The following is a 20,916-nucleotide window of genomic DNA, read 5'->3' as shown; positions in this document are numbered from 1 at the left end:
ACATACATGAGACTAGAGAGCAAGACCAGGCAGATTTGTTAAAGATAAATATTCTGAAAGAGGGCTAAACTGTTTATAACAGAAACATTCATCCAAATAAGCTCATTAAGGTTTTTGGATTTTCTGTTAATAATAGCCAATAGCTAAAAATGAGCCATGACGTTTCCAGCAATTAGAACAAATTGAGAAGTTACAATGATAAACTTACTAAAACGTAAACCCTTCTTTCATTCAGAGCTTCGGGATGCAAGCTGCAGTTTACTAAAGCATACAAATCTGTATTGAAGTTCTTGAAACAATCTTAAACATAGACAAAGAATGGTTTAAGATTATGTCACATTTATTTTCAGAGCTGCAATGAAAGCTACAATACTATATTGACATTTAAATACATTTCATTTGTCTAAAGAAAGCATTTAAAGTTATTTCAGCTACTATTCAGCTCCTCTGATACTCAAACACTGCACATGCACGTACAGATTAAAGTATAATGCTCTGCAGCAAACAGCTTTCAGAATAAAATATTTTCTGTTTCTTAACATCCTACCTTCATAATTGCCTTCTAGGAGACCCAGATGCTCAAGTGCCTTCACAAATCCAACAATTATCACCAGTACAACAATCATTTCAAGTCCCTCCAAGTTCATCTTGAAAAATTATTCATGTAAAAGCATCTTTTCTTAGGGAGCGTCCTGACTTCAGAGTTAGACTTTAATTAAAAAGCCCTCCTAGTCCAAGACATGCCACACAACCAGCCAAATACAATGCTAAAGAAGCCCAGCATATTCCCTCCATAAAACATTTCCATTGACAGCAAGATGAACACAGGAATGTAAGGAAGTCAAATCTTACCATGTCTGCATCACTTGCCTGCATGGATACAGATGTTTCAGTCTCTAAGGCAACAGAATATACAGTAACCACTTTGTTTAGCATTTCCTCTCTGTCACAGCCAAAATTCACCAAATCTGTCTGATATGTAGTAAAATCTGATGCTCCTTTTTCACACTGAATTACAGTTTTAGAGAGATCCCATACTTTAACAACACAGAGGAAAAAGTCCAAACACATTCTTTGCATGATACTAAAGTGAACTTCAGAAAACTCAAAGCAAAATAATTTAGTTCAGAAAATGACCTATTGCTGTATTTCCCCATCAAGTGAAATACAATTACAGAAGGTTAGCTACATGTTTGAGTATCTTGTTTCCCACACCGCACACACATTTTACATCAAATACAGGAATCTAGTAAAATATTAAATATGGTAAGAAGAGACTTGTTAGAGGGAAATCAGTGTTACAGTTTGGGGGTATGTGAGAAACAAAAGCCTTTCCCTCTTGCTGCAAAGCCCTGGGGCCTCTCTGCAGATGGTGGAACAACTGCCCTTGGTGTAGGTCAGCTGCCGTTCCCAGACTAGGAAAGGCAAGAGATGGCATCAAGGACACAGTACGCGTGCAACTTACTGCTCTGCCCCAGGAAGCGCTTTTCCAAGCACTCAGAAAAACTGGAATTGTTTCCAAGTCCTTGGACCTGACAGTTAGGAACAGATTCTCTGAAGGACCTTATTCTCACCTGAGCACCTTAACAGCAGACATTAGCAAGCACTTGTCTGTCCTTCCTACTTACCTTCACTCAGCTCTCCCTATTTGCAGCTAGTTTCAGACATGCACAGAATTGAAAAAAAAACAAAACCCAAAACCCTTTCGAAAGTCTGGCCACTTGTTCTGGTAACTGTTGATTATTTGGCCTGCCAAACGCAGTGCAATGGCTGCCACTTCTGCCCACAAGGTCACCTACCACACTCGTTCTGTTAACTCATTTTGGGATAATCTGACTTTGAAAGTAAGAGAGAGATATACCTAAAAAAGTCTAAACTTATGTTAATATTGTAATTATTATAATATTACATTAATAATACTCATCTGAAAGACTGAAATCTGACTCGGTGTTTTCAGTTATTGTTTTTTAACCGTTTGTGTACCTCTATCTTTAACTGATATTTTATGTTAATGTCTCCCAGGATATTCTTGTCAAGTTGCATTAAGTACTTAAATGATGTTACGAGGACTTGAGTACCAAGGCCTCCTGTACGCTTGCCAGCTTACCCTCCTGGAACTACAAAATGGATCCTGTATGGCCGTATAAAGCAGAATCAGACCCAAAGACTCTTTTGAAAGCTGGTTAATGTTTTTTTCATTGACTTCAGCAATGTTTTGCTGCATTGTGGGGTGTTGCTAAAGGCCTAAATGAAGCTGTTTCCCATATAATTATTCCAATGTATTAATATTTTAGAGGTATTCCTTCATTATCAATATAATTAACATCATCAGCATCTACAGCTTTTCTCAGGTATCCCCATTCAAAAATAAATCTTATCTGTTTCTCCTCACTATCAAACCTCATTTGAGGATCTCACAACTCCTTACCAAATTTCTCATTGAGCCTGAACACTCCTGAGAGGAGGTTAAGAATTTACTGAAGTATCAAATCCAATTACTATGGAAATGAAATAATCTTTGGGACAGTGCAGACATAAGGTATTATAATATATAACAATAAATAATGTTTTAGTACAGAAGCAAAAGAAAGAAACACTACCTGATGGAAACGGACTGGGATAGAGGGTAAAAAGAAGAAAGTAACTTAAGCTTAATTTTGGTCAAGTTTAAAACCTCTGCTCCTACTAAAAGTGACATGAGCTGAATGATGCCAATAAGCATTCAAAATTAATTTTATTTCTGTTTGGAAAGGAGATTTCTCACTGTCCAGTGCACTTGTACCACTGTTAGGGTTTGCTGCTGCTCTCAGCTGAACCACCAATGCAACCAATCAACAAACATATAATTTCTTCTTGTCAAAAAATCCGTTTTGTAGAAAGCAAGAATGGTCCAAAGAAATGGATCTTTTTGATAAAAGCTGCATTTCCAGAGCAACCCAGCTCCTTGACATGTTGAGGCATTCTCCCTCCCTGCTTGGATTCAAGAGGCAAAGTCCAAGTTCTGCTTTAGCCCATGCAGAGCAGAGAGCTGCCCTTGCCCAGTGCCAGAGCTCCAACCTGGGAGGGCCTCCTCCACCCCCAAAAAGTAGAGAAGGCACTTCCACAGAACCTACCTTCCTCTTGTGACACTTTTGTTACTGAATTATTGGTTGGTCTGCACCCTACTTCATGAAAGCTCTTTGAAAGGTTTCCTCTTTTTTCAGACAAAAAAGCAATTTGTAAACCTCAGAGTACTTCCCAGCCGTTCTCTGGCCAGCCCAAGCCACCAGTAATAGTGTCTTTGGGGAGAGAGAAAGAGAGAGAGAGAGAGAAAAAGAACCTACTCAAATATACTCCAATCAAAACTTATTTAGCTTGGGCGAAGCCGACAGAACAAAGCTGCAGGCTGTGCATTTCATACTAGTTACTTTCTCATAGCAATATATCATATTTGTAACAAACTCTCAATATAATTTTCAATTGTTCTTTTTTGAGCCTCAGCAATTCACTCTGAAGGAAAACACTCCTGTCAACAAAGAAACACAGGAGAGTTCTGGGAGGAAAATATCCAGTTACCACTGATTGCAGTATCTGATTATCCATTCACCTACGTACATGCAGTGAAACGGTGGGCATTGCTACCTTAATTCCTCCTCTCTGTTCAGGGAGGAGGGCTGGGTGCCCGGCCAGCAGTGTGCTGCAGTGCCAGGGGGCAAGTTATCTGGCTGGACTTCCAGGCCATCACAGAGCACAGGAGGGACACAGAACAACAGGAAATCAAACTCTGTTTATCACTACAATACGCACACAGAATCCAGCATTCCTGGGAGTTCATTAGGTATGGATGCTAGGCCTAAGTAACTGCTTAATTAGCATCTGCTTTGCAGATAGTTTTTCACAGCATGAGATAAAAATTAAGGTGCATGAAGTATAGAACAAAAAGAAAAGAGGAGGAGAAAGACATGGCTAAAAAAAAAGCAAAACTACAGACAGCTTTTCTCTAGGCAGACTCTCTGGGAGATGCTCACATACAGTGCTCTGATGTTGGATAAAGTTTGAACTGGTGCAGAACTGGGCATCCAGATGGGTCCGGCAGGTAACATGTTGGGTGCAATGCTGGGGACCACACAGATAAATGGCTTGTGCCAGTGTCCTCACCACGCTTGTGAGAAACATCACCCTTCCATTCAGAGCAAACAAGGAAAGATCTCTAAGCTAACTCACACGTGCAGCAAACAGCAGGAATCAGGAAAGCAATCAGGAGAGCACCAGCACAGTATCTATTTGTTAGTTAAATTTTGCTGTACAGCTACCCTTAAGGGCATGTCTAAGTTTTGACCCCACTGTGTCAGTTCACAGCCCAGATACACTGCTCCTCTCATTTCCATCCGTCATTCCTCTCCTACACAAACCTCTTCTTTTCTTATCTTTTTCTTTAAACCTTGGAAACTGGGCCAAGTCCAAAGAGAAGATGACCCATTCAGCATCACAGCTCCACTCTGATTAGGGTAGCAGCTGACAGCAAAGCCCCTGAGATTGCCCTGCTCTGATCAAGCCCAGCTGTTCCTCATGGCCTCAGAATTCCATCTACCAACTGAAACCAAGGCAGATCACTGCAGAAAACACCTACAGCCCTCAGGGGGATCCACCCAGGGATGGCAGCAGCACAAGCAGCGCTGCAGACTTTCCCTCTGCTCCCTGGCCCTTCACTTCACACAAGAAATAAAGAAGGGGACAGTGCCAGCTGCAACGTGAGACTGTTTTGCAAAGTCAGTGTATTACACAATTACACAGCTAATTCAGGACAGGGATTCCCAAGCTACTCCATATGCTGGGCTCCTCACTTCTTAACATTGCTTTGCTCCTCTAGACAGTAACCAGTCTCTCAGCTGAGTTTTGTTGCAGCAGACGCTGGCTGATCCATCATTTTATTAATAGTATGATTACTGTATAAATATTTCATTCTGTGGTGTGTGTAGGAGGCTTCATTATGCCTCAGTATCTTCACATGCACATCTTTTTTAAATACAGCTCTGTTAAACTTATGGTAAATGTGTCAGTTCCAGCTCTTTCAATGTTTCCTTTAATGCTCTCAAAATTTTCTCAAATGCTAATAATGATAAATTCCAGGCCAATTTATTCAGTGAATAAAATTCACATCTAATAATATAATTTCTTTTCTAATACAGTCATAGAAAAAGATGCAGTGAGAATTTAATGCAAATGGGAATTAAGTCTTTGAAAAAGAGAGTTGTCATTTTCCTACTTTATGTGCTGTATAATGAAACAGTACAGTAAGTATTGGTTAGGTGTCCAGGGCAGTATTTTCACACTTCAGTGTTTCACAGATAACTTTGCCACACTCTTGTTTTTTAAAGCATCCTAGTCATATCCTTAATATAGACAGTGTCATCTTTTTTTTTTTCAGACTACTAACCATGTCCTTAATATAGACACTATCAACAGTGTTCAGTGATTTAATCCAGGAACAATCAGCAGTATGAACGCCGAATTACACTTTTAACACAAGCAACTGCCACATTTCTGTTTGCTACTCCATCCCAGAAAAGGCAGTGCAAAACATTTGCAAGATGTGTTTCAGTTTTCCCAGCCCCCAGGGTCTGCTAGCAGCTCACACTCTAATTCTTTATTTTCACATTTTTTATTTCAGAAGCAATGTGGGACTTTCTTAGTTTAAATAAATGATAAAATATTAAATTAAGATATCTCAGGCAGAGATTTAATTTTCAGGTGAATGCTGAGGAGAAATTCCAGCTTGTGTCACTGAAAAAATGACGCTTTGATTATGGTTCAGTGATACCAGTGGTCTCCAAAGCGATCACGAGGCACACATTTACTTCCAAAGTAACAGTTAACATCTGTACTAAACTTCTAGTCACAGCATGGTCCATTTTTTAAAGAGGCTGTTTAAACCTGACTCAGAAACAAATTTCCATGGTTCTGTATGCACACTTGTTGAATGCCTGCACCCGCAGCAAGAGAATGCAAAATCACCTGTGAGCAGAACAGCAGTAAACTAGCACCAAGAGCTACAGTGGAAGAAGAAGCTGAGAGGCAACAGCAGCAACATCACCTAATGCTCAGTAATGCACTTCACGACTGATTTCCAAGGGTGCGGGTATATCACGAACCCAGGTTACAGGTGGAGAATGGGATGCATGGTATGATGAAGCGACTTGACTAAGGTCATTGAGCCTGACCTGGCAGAGCCAGTGGCAGAAAATGACTCCCAGATATTTCCTGAGTATGCTCCCAGCCATACAAAGCCATTCTGCTCTCATGGATTTAGCAAGGAGGACAGATAACACCAGGCATGGAAAGCAGGTGAACCTCTCACATTAAAACAAATTAATGTGTCAAGGTAATTAATGCCTCCTTGTGTAAAAACCTGTCATGTCAGAGGAAGCATGAAACTGGGGTTAAAACAGACAGCCACCGCAGGCTTGCATGGCTGTCAGGGATATATGCTGTTTGCAAAAGCACTGCATATGGATTCTCATGTCTTTCCTGAAGCTTTAGTCAAATTGGCTACATTATACTGAGAGGGCTCTAGAGAAGCCTCAGCTCCCTCAACTGAATGACAATGGAGAGCGTTCCAGATACTCAACATAGAAAATATGGTGACTGTCTTTTCTCTGTTATAAAAAGGAGGTGGAGGGTGCTAATGGTATGAGAGAAAAAAACATATGGTACATAGCAGAGCAGTGGAAAAATAAAGCAAGTTTTCAGAATTTTGGTGAAATTTTAGTTTGAAGAATTTTCCTCTAAGCAATCATCACAGCAGAAAACAAGGCTTAATGTCAGGATCTGCCAGCAGGAAAAACCTGGGTCATCCAGCATCTGAGCAGCCAGTCACCTGTCTGTTACAAGCAAAACTGTGTGGAGTATTCACTGCACAAAACTCTGTCCCGACCACAGACAAGGCCCAGATGCGTTACTGTTGTTGTAACATAAATGTGTGCAAAAACCTGTGAGAAGCATTCCCTCCACTGAAAGAAATGGACTAGAAAAACATGCAACTCCTTTGGTTGTTTTTTCTGCTTTCGAAAAAGTCTAAAAGCGGCTATCATAACTATCTTTAATATACAACAGGAATTTCCTAGGGAAGAGGGTCAGCAAACCAGGAGTCTGCTCAAACATGAAGAGCACTGCTGGATTGAACCAACCCTGCCTCAACAAGCAGAGTATGATACCCTAGAAAGGAAACATTTTGCCTTTTTTACATTTTAGTCGCAATTTATGATTATCATACAGGAAGCCATTTCAAGAGCCATTCTTGAAAAAATCCCCTATCTTAGCACAACATACAGACTTGCCAAAAAATCAAGATCTATTTTAATCTTTAACTTAACTGGGTGAAGCTCTCACCTTCCTGGTCTTATTTTAGAAAATGAACAGCCCAGTGGTTAAGTCCCTTACTTGCCTTGCAGCTGGAACGTTGTATTGGTTTTGTGTGCCAAGGTTTTGGTAGCGGGGGGGGTTACAGGGGTGGCTTCTGTAAGAAGCTGCTGGAAGCTTCCCCTGTGTTCAAGAGAGAGCCCATACCAGCCAGCTCTAAGACGGACCCGCTGCCGGCCAAGGCCGAGCCAATCAGTGGTAGTGGTAACGCCCCTGTGATAACATTTTTAAGAAGGAAAAAAAGTTGGGACAGACGGTATTCGGCAGCTGGAGAGAGGAGTGAGAAGATGTAAGAGAAACAACCCTGCAGACCCCCAGGTCAGTGCAGAAGGAGGGGGAGGAGATGCTCCAGGCGCCGGAGCAGAGATTCCCCTGCAGCCCGTGGGGAAGACCATGGTGAGGCAGGCTGTCCCCCTGCAGTCCATGGAGGTCCACGGTGGAGCGGATTTCCACCTGCAGCCCGTGGAGGACCCCACGCCGGAGCAGGTGGGTTCCCGAAGGAGGCTGTGACCCCGTGGGAACCCCGCGCTGGAGCAGGCTCCTGGCAGGACCTGCGGATCTGTGGAGAGAGGAGCCCATGCTGGAGCAGGTTTTCTGGCAGGACTTGTGACCCCGTGGGGGGCCCACGCTGGAGCAGTCTGTGCCTGAAGGACTGCACACCGTGGAAGGGACCCACGTTGGAGAAGTTCATGGAGGACTGTCTCCCGTGGGTGGGACCCCACGCTGGAGCAGGGGAAGAGTGTGATGAGTCCTCCCCCTGAGGAGGATGAAGCGGCAGAAAATAACGTGTGATGAACTGACCGTAAACCCCATCCCCGTCCCCCTGTGCTGCTGGGGGAGCTAGGTAGAGAATCTGGGAGTGAAGTTGTGCCCAGGAAGAAGGGAGGGGTGGAGGGAAGGTGTTCTGAGATTTGGTTTTATTTCTCATTACCCTACTCCGGTTGATTTGTAATAAATCGAGTTAATTTTCCCCAAACTGAGTCTGTTTTGCCCGTGACGGTAATTGGTGAGTGATCTCTCCTATCCTTATCTCAACCCACAAGCTCTTTGTTATATTTTCTCTCCCCTGTCCAGCTGAGAAGGAGGGGGAGTGATAGAATGGCTCTGGTGGGCACCTGGCGTCCAGCCAGGGTTAACCCATCACAAACGTGCGACCGGCTCTGTGACCACTGAAGCAGTACACCCACTGATAGCTGCAGGGACGCTGCCACATTCTCATCCCAAGTACGACTTGCAGCCCGGCCATGATGTACGACCCGTAGCTTTTGCCATTAATTTTTAAAACTGCATGGCAGCATTAGTAGGCCAATTGCCTTCACTTTCTGATTTCTAATTATAATGAGAAAAAGAACCCCCAAGACAAAGTCATGTTCAAAAGGAAAAAAGAAAACTCTATTTGAAGACGAAGTATCTTGCAAGCTCTCCCGTCATATGTATCAATTTCCAGCAACAAATGTCCTATAATCTAAAGGAGCTGCTACCTATTGCATAAAGACACCAGTTCGTTCTGGTCATCGGCCATGTCTACCTATTTTTTTCAGCCATGGCTATAGCACTGGGTATCAGCTCAGCGAAGCTACTCTCCTGCCGTTCTCGTGTCTGCAGCCATTGGGGAGGTGGCAGCAAGCAGCACCCTGCAGGCTCAGGCCACAATATGACAACTTCTCCTCCCTCCCAGCCTGTAAGTGAGAGGTAACTCCAGCTTAGCAATGCACGTGGTGGCAGGGCAGGAAGGAGCTCCTTCCCACCACCACCATCCCTGCTGGGCACAGCCTGGGGCACGAGGGGCAGGACCTTCGCTCTTCTCTCCAGTTACTTTCCAAGGTCTCCTCCGTTCCTGGGAAGGCTGTTTGCACCAGGTACAGGCTTGTGTTCAAACTTACCTCATTCAAAGGGTTGATGAGAGTCAAGGTCATGTCTAGGATTTCACCATTAAGAGTAGCAGAACAAGGGCCTGAAGCAAAGGTTCTGACTTAGGCTAAAAATTAAGTATAAATGCAATATTGTGGCACAGGCAGACTTTCAAAGGCACAGATATCTGGATGCATTAATGTGGTTTTTCATGGAAGTCTCTGCTTCCTTTAGATTCATATCTAATTCTCTTTACATAATTTAGAAAGCTTTGGCACTTGAGAAACCCATTGGAAAGCCTCCTCTACACCATACTTCATTGACTCATTTAGTTATCTACAGTTGCTGATGTCAAAGGATGGAATAGAGTTACCCACCAACATTACTAATGAGCTGTGAAAGCACTCTTCTATCACCCTATCAGCTATTTAACTTAATATTTAAACTATATATTCAAACTGTTTATTCAACCCTAGTGTTCAACTGACAGCTTCAAAACAGACGTAACTTCACCATTCTCATTAGAGAAAACACCGCAAGAAACTAGCCCATGAAATAAAGCACTTCACAGCAATGTATAACAGCATAGCACTCCCTTTCTAGTGGATAAAAGTGAACAGGTTTACAGGTGGAAATAATTCTTTCTTCACCCATGACTGGTAGATATTGTTATTTAAATTGCACAAGCTCACATTTCAAATATCTAGAGTGAATCTTAATGCAAAAGAAACAACATAGAAGATTCAAAATTGCCTACCAGTAGATCTAGTTATATGATTCCTCAAAGCTGATAATTAGTTGTTCAAAGCACTCTGCATTTGATTAAAATTTGTCCAATTTATGGCAGAAGTCTAAAGACTGTTGGAAACTGTGGGATTGTTATCACAGGAGGTCCTGCCCTACCCCAGGGGATCTGGGAAATGCAGTTTGCCCAGTGAGACTTGTATTCTGGACATACTGGTGCTGGGGAAAATAATGAGAAGACAAACCACTGAGTATCTGAGAATCTCTTGGTTCAGCACGTCTCACAAAATATATTGGTTTTGGCATAATCTTAAACAGGTACCAAAATCAGGACTACAAAAATACCCTGAGAACCACCACCTTTGTTTTGCTTCCAGATCTATCGCAAGTCCCCGGTGATCCAATTTTATCAGAGAATCCAAAATACCACTTCCTTTTTGAAGGAACCAAAGCTTATACTTAATCACTGCTCTCTAAAATAGCAAGTTTAGCCAATATCGTGTCAGATCACATACATTAAGAGCTTAGGAAAGATTATCTATTAATGGAAGAAAACACTATATTTGTTTTGAAGCAGCATTCTGAAAGACATATCTCATGTCTGAAGGCAGCCTGTTGTGTTAGCAGATATGTTCCTTTTATCATAGCCCTCAACAGAACGTTTAAGAATTAAAGATGCAATGTGCTGCTTGACAAGTAGACTGCGCAGAAAGTTACCTAGCTTGTCTTATGTATGGAAGCACTCATTTCTCTTACAGCATTTTCTACTAGACTTGCTTAGTAAGAAAACCATTTTAAAGTTACCCAGTGGTGAATTTTGACTTTCTCCCTTTCTCTTTTCAGAAATTAGAGCTGTAAATTGAGCTGTGCAGAAGATATTAAAGTATGCCCTCTGCAACTTGGCAGGTCACAGAAATTCACATCTCAGGCTCACACGCCACACAGTAATTGCACCACCATGGCCCTGGGCAGTTTCCAACTGCTCAAAGCAAGACTCAAGCTGAGCGGCTGATTCTGTACATCAGCAGGAATGACAAGGTTGTGTCCACAAGGCTGCTACAGATGACTCATAGAGATAGATTAAAAAAATAAATATTTATGACTTGGCTCAGGAAAAAGTGTTAACTGTCCATTTATATTTAAAAGGCATAAATATCAAGGAGGGAGAGGAATTGTTGCAGGGGTTTACAGAGCATAACTGAAAATAATGGGATGAAGCGGTGCCAAAGGGAAGTGCAGGTCTGACCCTGATTTTCATATACAGGCAAGACTCCCACTTAGACCCACAGAATCTCACTGCTAGAGTACTCTGTATCTGAGTTAATGAAGATTTCCTGAAATATTCACTGAAATCTGCACTCACTGACAAAGAGCATCAACAATGCATTTCACTGAGATCATTTGCGCTCTGAGAGCATTTTCAAAGGGCTGACTCTTCTCTTTTTGTCTTGTCCCAGTCTGTGCTGGGTGTACTTTGAAATATGGAAGCGTGCAACGGAGACGCTCTCTCTCCTGCAGATGCCTGACCAGAAACCCAGGGAAATGAAAGACCTCGTTCCATGCAGTACATATCGACACACATCCCTACAGTGTGGGGGGAAATCTCAGTGTGGTGTTTGATCTTTTTCAATACAGATTAGTGACTAACACAGGGGCCTGAGAACAGTAACGCCTGGTCTCTATGAACATCAAATAAAAAGTGTGCAAACATGGTCAGCAACCATATTTTATACATATTTTACAGAGGAACTGTAGTTGGGTGGACACCTGCAAGAAGACAGCAGAAAAGCAAAGGGATGTTGGCCCCCAGGACCACTGAGGTACCCAGATTTCAGGCTCACTACATCCCACAAAGGGGAACTGTGTAACATTACCCAATTTCCTAGAATTTGTCCTCAACAAAGAAATGGTCGCTCTAAAAAACAAACAACAGCATTTATTTAATTGAAAACAAACAGAATCAGAAAGGTTTATAAGGACAAAGGTGAGGAAAGTAAAAACAACCAAATTTAATTTTCTCATCTCCAAAACCAAATTCAACAAGCTTTAGAGATCTGGCAAACTTCCAAGTGTTGTGTAACCCAACAATGATCAACTCAACACAGGAGAATGAATCGCTGGGATTCTCCAGCTTCGCTTTTATACCACACGGTTTTTCTTGGTGATACATTTACCTTCACACTCCCCCATTCCCTCATGGACTGATTAATTCTTAACTAACTCAAAAGAAAATTCCACTTTCTCCTCCCAAAGCATTAGTTGGCCTCAAATCTTGAGAGGTGCTAATAACTTTCTGGTAGGCCAAGTGCCATTCCCTGGTCTTGACTAAATTATTAATGGGCTGTAAACTCAGAGTGCAAATATGCTTTTGAATTTGGTGAGGCAAAGTTTAGTACTTCCATACACTGTGCTTATATTTAGGAGACATATCAACAAATAAACTTTCCTGCAGCATGCAAATAAATGCATGAGGCTTACTGACACTTCTCAACTCACATCAAACACAACAAAAAACAATCGCTTTGGGGCAACCATCTCCGAGAGATAGAGACAGATATCCAGAAGATCTAGAAAAACTATACAGAAGTAGGAAATCATGTTTTGTCATGATGATTGCATCACAGCGGCAATTTATTCACATGCTAAACTGTTTATGGCTCTAACAAACAAGGAGAGATGAAATATCACAGACCTATACAGAGAAAAATTATGAAGATCTGCACACTGCGGTAACATAGGGAGATGATTGCAGCAAGAAAAAAGTTACTGATGAGATACTTGAACACACAAAAGCAATACACTCCAGCCATGGAACGGAACAGATGCCCTTCTGCTTAAGAAGAGAAAAAATTTAAATTGATTGAATTGTGGTGTTGAAGTCAGCTGGGAGCAAGTTGAAAGCAGGAAAAAGAAGCTGATGTTTTACATGCATGAGTCTATATGGAATTGAAGAATTTACCTGTCTTCTGAGACTTAACAGACAGGCTGCCTTACAGCCACACTTCCCAGCCACAAGACACAACACTTTGCTTGGTGTAGAGTATTTGTCTTTTCACTGTCAAACGTTTTCCCAATAGCAAAATATTGCATTTATAGAGAGCAAAGCGTTGGTGATCCAGACACTCATAACAGCTTGAGTAGCATGAGTGAATGTGTAGCTATGCTCAGTGTTTTCCATTTTTACAGGAAATAACATTATGACTGGACTAGAAAGCAGATGGGCAGTAATCTGATAGTTTTCAAACATCACAGATACATCTGTTGGTTGTACGGATGTTGCCCTTGCTTTAGCGTACACGAGACAGTGGCACAGAAAACATTCTCTTACATACGCTATCTTCCACCTTTTTTGGTAGTGATAATGCCGGACAACAAAGATGAAGAGATGCCGAAAGAGATCTGAAGTACAGGAACCCACTTGAAGACAAAGCTGAGCTAGCAGGATTAGCAAATCTAACAAAATCAGAGACTACCTGATTTTGTATTACTGAGGGGAATTTATGTTCTCCATCAGAAAGGAAAGCACTATCACAAGATATGTAGCAGGATTTGCATTCATATTACGTCTTAAAATCATGAGAGAAAGTTGCACCAGGAACGCAAGGTGCCAGTTTCATTCTCCTCAGAAGACCAGAAGTGATGCTGTGAACTAGATATATGTTATCCCAATATAGGGAGCCTTTTTGTCCTCAGAAACTTTGGTGTAACCCTAGTTCCCTTGTGACTAGGACTAAAGTTCTGTAAAACCTAAACTCTGCTCAAGAAGGCCACAGATATTTGCAACTTTACATTGCCACAAACACTAGAAAAAGTGCTTCAGAACAAAACAGATTTGTCTCTGGGTTTGGCAAGAACTGAGCTGTGCCTATGTTCATGATGTGGCACTTAATATATACCTGTGCACTAGTAAGACATTATTTTAAAAGCCTGTATACTCCTCAATATATAAATGACTACTGAGCATTCAACTTCCACCTCAGGGAAGAAAATGTTTGAAGAACACATGGTGAAATGGGGTTCCAATATAAAGCTTCAATTTTTACATAAATTACTTAACAGAAATCTTAAGACATGCCCTGTCTTTCAGACACTTCTTCTTGCCAGAACCATGTTGCAGGCTTCAGAAACAGGTGGGTTATCCAGACACCCTGATGATGTACCACTTTCCATCTTCAGTACAAGCATCAGCAGTACAGAGAAACAAGAAACTCAGGGAGAATTTTTTCATCAGGATTTTTTTCTGACACAAGGGAGATGTTGTTATGGGAAAAGAAACACTGAGAAATAATGTAAAACAGTGAAAGACAAAAACAAATCTCCAGACAACAATCAAAAAAAGACCTGTTTTTCTCCTCCACAGTCTGTTTCACAATAAATTTAAGCTACTTAACTCCAAAGCACTAAGCATCTCTACTTCAGGTTGTAAGTCATTGGGTTCCAGATAGCACTTTTGTTTCAGGGGAGGTAAGCTTCTTTCTCAGCTACTGAGTTGCAGCAGAAAACCAAAAGCAGCCTGAGGTTTCCTCTGAGTTTTTAGTAAAAAGTTGGTTACTTTATTTTTCAACTTAAGGTTACAGACTAAAACATTTCCCTTGCTGCATTACTGTTCACGCAATGCCCATGAGAGTGGTATCAGTACAATTTTTCACCGAGAAAGGCCTCAGGGAGTTGACTGGCATTTCAAGGACCAGAATAGCTGAGCCTGCTTAGAGGAGATTTAAAGCATTCTGTTCCTCAGCATCTTGCATCATATTGGTGCTTTCAAGACCATGCCTGACAAATATATAAATCTACAGTAGGAAAAGCTTGAAATTCTGACTCTATGGCTAAAGCTGAGCAAACAGTTCTATCAATTAAACGGAGAAGTCACATTTCATTTCATTCAAAATCAGAGCAGTCTTTATACGTGAACATGAGAACAATCAGTTTCCTAGCCCACAGATACTTGCAGAACTATAGCAAAAGAAAAAGCGTAGTAAACAGAACTATGGTTAAACTACCATTGCTGCTTTATCTGGGCTAGTGAGTACCATTTGGGTTCCAGAACTGCAAGGTTTAAAGAAAAATAAGTATATTTTAATCTTACAAGCTTTATTTTCTTCCCTTCCCAACCATATTAGCAATTTCTTTTGCAAAAGTGCCCAGCAAGCTCAATTAACCATTAAAAATACCTCTTGGGTCACATCACACTCAATGAAATCTCTTGCGTTGTGCTGTGCTTAATCAAGTAGGCAAGACTGAAATTGAAGGTACCCCCTGCACTCTGCAAGGCTCCTCTACTAATCCCAGGACCCCAAACAAATACATTTAAGAATATGCTTAAAAACGTATTTTTAAACATGTTACAGCTCTGCACTCCATTCCCCCAAGAACAGCGCAAAGACCCTGAACAAGCAGAATTCTCTTTATAAATAAAAATAGCCCAGCCTTTATAAATACTGATTTGATATTAAACATAAGAAATAAACTTACTCATTTTTCATACTAAAATTGCAAATATCTCAAAAGTAGGAATCCTCTCCACCCCTTCTCTCTGCTGAATTTCCTTGATGCCTTTCCACTGGTGGTACCCCAATAACCTGCCTGATCAAAAGCCTAATCACAAGCCTCTCCTTCCTACATTTTCCAAGAGCAATAGGTTCTGACTTGTTCCTTTTCTCTACTAAAACAATGACAAGGAGGATTTCAACATCAGCATAAAGGTATAAATCACAAACTAGAGGCTCTCTCAATAGATTTCAGAGTGCGATACAGCAATCAATCCTCAGAGCACAGCCCACCAGGTGAGCTGGAATAGATGCTTCCCATAACAATTCTCCTTCATATGAAGGACTCCCACATATACATACTTCCCAAGGCTCCTTGTTTCGCAGTCTACCAAGGTCTAAATTGACAGTGCAGCTTTCTATAGACGCCACACAAACTGAAGAGAACTGCCAATCCCAGTCTTCTGGGTTTTAGGATTCATTTTGTTTTAAGGCAGAGTATTTTTCTTCATATATTATCATTAGCCTGAGGGCAACAAATGAATATTACTTGTTATGGGAGGCTTACAGAAGAGGTGTATTTTTAAAAATCAAATTCTAAAGCCTGATGAAATCTACCATAGTGCTGAGTTCTGAGATATGCTGGGGTAAACAATGGCTATATATGGACAGCATTTTCAAAAGCATTAATTTTCAACTTATCTCCTAAACGCCTCAGCATCCTTTTTGCAGCCAGTGTAAGGACCATATGACCTGAATATTAATTTTGACTTCAGTGGATCTGCAGAAGGTTATTTTTTGTATATTTCTTTCAAATGGAGCTTCTTTCCAAAATGCTGCTTATAACTTACGACTGCATCAGATGTTTATTTTTAAGGCTTTATTTTTTTATTTGTCAGTATTCATATTCACGTGTAATAACTTTTTATCTACTTACATCTAAAAACCGTTGAAAGAGGCATTTATAAATTTCAAACAGAAATGCTGAAATACAAGCCTGCTTTTTATTGCAATGAGACATGACCGATGGCATTTTCACGTCCAACCCCTCTTCCATTAATTGTTCCAGAGTTCCTTAAAATATGAGAAATACTACACAGCCTTGTTACACTACAGTATATTTATTCCATTGATAATGTGCAATGTGCCTGGTTCAAAGTGATGCTTATTGCTCTTGGAGGCGATGAATAAATTGTTTAAGGAGTGTGCAGACTGCTCATTGTGCAGAACTCCCCAAGCCAAGGTTGATGAGGGCATCTAAGGAATGTGGAGGGGGAATACAGCTGGGTACCTAAGGGATGAGCTCAGTATGCCGTGTATGAAAGGCACAGAAGTATCACGTCATGACAGAGTCAATAGTACACACATGCATTAGTGGCTGATCAACTGCTGCAGAGGAAAAGAGCCTCCTCACCCAGGTTTTGGAAGCGAAACTGATTTCAAAAGCCAAAAATGGAAAGTTAGACTCAAAAGGCTTCAAAAGCGTAACCCTTCTGTGGTGAATCAGTTATTCTATACCAAGTGCAGGATGCAAGCTAAGGTATAAAACTGGTAGCCAGAAGGTGTTCAAAAGTGGATGTGAATGCATATTGAGGATGCTATGTTTAGTATGTCCAAAGAGACAGGTGAGCATGACCAAAAGCACTTTAATCTTTCAGAAGAAAAAAATACAGCATCTACTACAAAACTATAGGTCATTCAGAGAGAGAAATACGGCATATGTGAATCTAGTAACACATTTTGCTACCACCTCAAATCTCAGCTTCACTCCAGAAGCGAGGCACTCACTAGCATGGGAAAACACTCTCTTGTTATTTCATCCTCAAAACAGTAGCGGTGATACAGCTGTAAAGAACAGATGGACCCTTTTCTCAGTTGATAAAAAACATCCTAACATCAGTCAACAGAAGTGGAAAGGAAAGGAAAAAAGCCAAGCATAAGAAGTTTCTTAGCATTCATATAAAATTTTGCTGGCTGATCTGAATAGCAATTGAAATGAGATAACCAAATGCAAAAAATCTAGAGTGGTGCAGAACTAATCAATGAATTTGAGGACAGTGAGTACCTTTTACAGTGTCCAGCTGAAATATGAAAAAAGTCCATATTTGGAAAGTGAACAGTTTTAAGCTTCACAAATGACTGCAGGAGAACGTGCCTTGTGTACCATTTTCTGTGTATTGATCATCAATATCTGTCCTGCAATTAGCATTACAATAGCACTGATCTGAACAGATACCACAGCATGGGCGTACAGAAATATTGCAAAAAGATTTTTGGTACTGGTACTGGTACATGAATAAGAATCAGAAATTAGGACAACAGAATCCTTCACAGTATGCACTTCTAAAGAAGCCGCAGTTTGATTCACACAGACAACACTTCAAAAGAAAGCCAACGCCAGAATTTGACAAGAGGTGAATTTAATTGTTCCTGGAGATAATGGGAGAAGAAAAGAGAGGAAGAAAAATTAAAAGGAAATAATTTTCAACTCTGACACAATAAACATGACACCATCTCAATGGATTCTGCTCATTCCAATGCAAGGAAGCTTGCAAGGTTAAGAGGTTTCTTACTGCTAGCAGGAGTTGTCACAGAGCAAGGGCTAGGTAGGAAGCAAAGCATGCCAGTCCAACAGCAGTATCTTACTGACTTATAGCAAGATCCTATTGCCAGGTGATCAATAAAAGAGAATCAGTTCTGAACGATCCACAAAGTAAGCTTTTCAGCATGTGACCTGTTAACTTGGCCCTATTCAAGAGGAGGCACTGAAATTTTTAGATCTGGGAATCGGTCGTAACTAGAGAAGCCATGTAAATGATCAATGAAAAAATATTATAAAAAGCTGTATTACCCTTTAGAATATCAGTAACATGAATATTTCATATTATCTCCACCCACTCTTGGTTTAAGGATGAAGTGGAGAAACAGTAGCCTGTATAATAATTCTCAATAACACATATTTGTTCTGTGGCATTCACATCTGACATAAACAGAAAGATCACATTGTGTCTGCATAGCCATATCAATCTGCAATTATGTTATCCATTCCATTTCCATTTTAATTTAAAGTATTAGAGCTCAAAAATAAAGACAACACTCTGACCTTGTTAACAGGCTGGGACAGCTTGAAGAAGGCTTACTTTGTTCACTTACATTCCCAAACTGCACAGTTCAAACAGACCAATCCAGACTTACCTGCAAGAAAACAGAATACAAATTTTGGGTTACAGCTTCAAACTTAACAAAAATCTGTCACTGAGAAGTGAAAATAAATAAGGGACCCCTGAAAAATTTCACAGTACTTAAAGTTAAAATAACTTTTTGCAGTATAATGAATTATTTATTTGACTGTACTTTTTCCCTAGCCCTTAAATAACTAAGATAGCCTTTTTCATCCCAATAATTTAATTACAAAAGGTTGCATTGCCAAATGGCAAAACATAATATCTGTTGACTTTCTTCTTATTACAAAGTACTGTTTTGTCTCTTCATATAATCTTGCGTCCCACCCCTGGCTTTCCCTTCCCCTGCTGCTTCACAACGCAACAGAGTATTGCAGCATTGCTTAAAACTACATGACCGAGTGCAAGGATGAGCAGATTAGGAAAGATGGGTTTGTACACTTTTAATTGAGCTTTTAAGTAGAAGAAAGGTAATAAGCCACCAGCCACATGGTGAACTTCTGTTCTACAATGGAAGCAAGTGCTTGGACTCCAAACTATCGAGTGGAGTCAGCTGAGCTTTTATAGCAATATCCTTACATCAGTCTCCCAGCAGTTTTCTTTACAGAAGGAGATTTGGGTAAAAAATGTTTGAGACAAACATTTTTTCCACTTGCCAAAGCACAGTAAATTCATTAATGGTGGTTTAATAAGCATCAGGAGAAGGGCCTCTCCCACGATGGGTGGAAGGCTGCAATTTCCAACTCAAAGCGCTCCATGCAGTACATCCCACCCTGCGTTTCACAGATTTCCAACACCACTGGCTGCCCAACGCATTGATGACCTAGACACCAAACCACAGTGTGCACCCCTTTATAAATCCCGAGGATGATAACAACACAAATGGCTATCCTGTGCACAAGGTCTCCACACACCATCACGCTACAGCCCCAGATGCTGCAGTAAGCATTCTCTAGCACAAGCAACACAGCAGCCACTGTGCAGCTCCCACCCAGCAGCACTGGGGTTGCATCCACCACTGCACATCTCTGAAGAGACTGTAGTCTCTGTAGCTTTTCACGGTACAACCCAACTAAGGAGATGTTTTGCTGTCCCCAGTGTCCATGTATTTTGACAGCTCTGTAGGGAATATCAGCCTATTTTTCAGAGACTGGAAGATGGAGACTTTCCTGCTATGTTTCTACCAGTACACAGGACCTGACTATCCAGAGCGTGTGTGTCTCCCCATGGCAGATGGGCACGCCTGGTCACCTTTCTCCTCCTCCTCCCCAGGAGGCAAGCCCTGCAGGGAGGCATAAACTGATAAGCAATTTACTAACAAAGACAAGTCTGCAGAAGCCCATGATACCTGACATTACTTTGTCCATCCTCCATTGAAAATATTGTTTTATATTATTCTCTTGCGCACCTCCAGGGTATTTTTCCTTCATTAAATTCTGCAGAAATTGTAAGATTCAGCATGCCACTGATGGCATGCCAACAAGTACATGGACTGGCTGCTGACACTATACAGGAGAGTGTCTGTTGGTGATTTTGCTTATAATATATATATAAAAAAAAATTATCTGCCATTTTCTGAAAAGGAGAACGTAAACATTATAACCTGAAGAAGAATGTAATGGCCTGATAAGCTTGTTCCCAAGTTCCTGCTGTGTATCTTGTCACCATTGCTTTCACAGCATGTGTGTGGGGCCATATTCTGGTTGGCAGTTGCTGTGCAATTCACATTTCTGTTATATTTCTGTCTTACATTAACATAGAAAGCAACATCTGTGCAAGAATCCACAAAGCAAAGGGTTTCTTGGAAAGTGGGGCAAAACCATAAGCATATGCTAATCACTCCAGCGAAGGAGCTCAGGGAGGATGTTGTGGTTGAAAGGGCTCTTTGAGAAACAGGGAGAAGCAAACAGAAAAGGATGTTTTGTACCTCTCTGCTAGAGATACAAGAAATAAAAAAAGAGAAAAAAATAAGATGAAATAATATCAGGCTAAGCTTTCTATCCCGATTTGGTGATAACTCATTGTTTCCCCCATTACAAGAGCTGAAATCTTTATCTAAACACAAGAGATATGCACATATATACACATAATAGACTTAAAAATAACTAACTTGATTCACTGCTATAAAGAACCTGGTACTAGGAGGCTCTGCCAACGTTGCTTAGACAAATATTGAGTGATAACCACAGCATAGTAGGAGGATAGGAGATAGGATACTTTTTTGACCAGATGGACATTCAATTCTGAATATTATG

At 40.9% G+C, this 20,916-nt stretch overlaps 1 protein-coding gene across 5 annotated transcripts in view; it reads right to left on the bottom strand.

The window, feature by feature from the left end:
* KCNIP1 (potassium voltage-gated channel interacting protein 1) overlaps positions 1-20,916 on the bottom strand; it is a 475,234-nt gene that overhangs the window by 139,476 nt on the left and 314,842 nt on the right. The window contains exon 3 of one of the 5 annotated variants that reach the window (XM_052772083.1): positions 18,583-18,674. The exons of 2 other annotated variants lie outside the window; for them this stretch is intronic. Coding sequence is in view for 1 of the 3 variants with exons in the window: in XM_052772080.1 (XP_052628040.1) it covers positions 548-647 (100 nt within the window). In the remaining 2 variants the exon portion in view is untranslated. Of the gene's footprint in view, positions 1-547; positions 722-852; positions 975-18,582; positions 18,675-20,916 lie in introns of those variants that run through there. 2 more of the 5 variants (XM_052772084.1, XM_052772080.1) reach the window with 2 other exon arrangements.

This window comes from Harpia harpyja, chromosome 20 (assembly GCF_026419915.1).
Source record: "Harpia harpyja isolate bHarHar1 chromosome 20, bHarHar1 primary haplotype, whole genome shotgun sequence".
Lineage (NCBI taxonomy): Eukaryota > Metazoa > Chordata > Aves > Accipitriformes > Accipitridae > Harpia > Harpia harpyja.
Note: the sequence above shows the minus strand (reverse complement) of the source record. Positions and strands in the feature narration are given on the sequence as shown.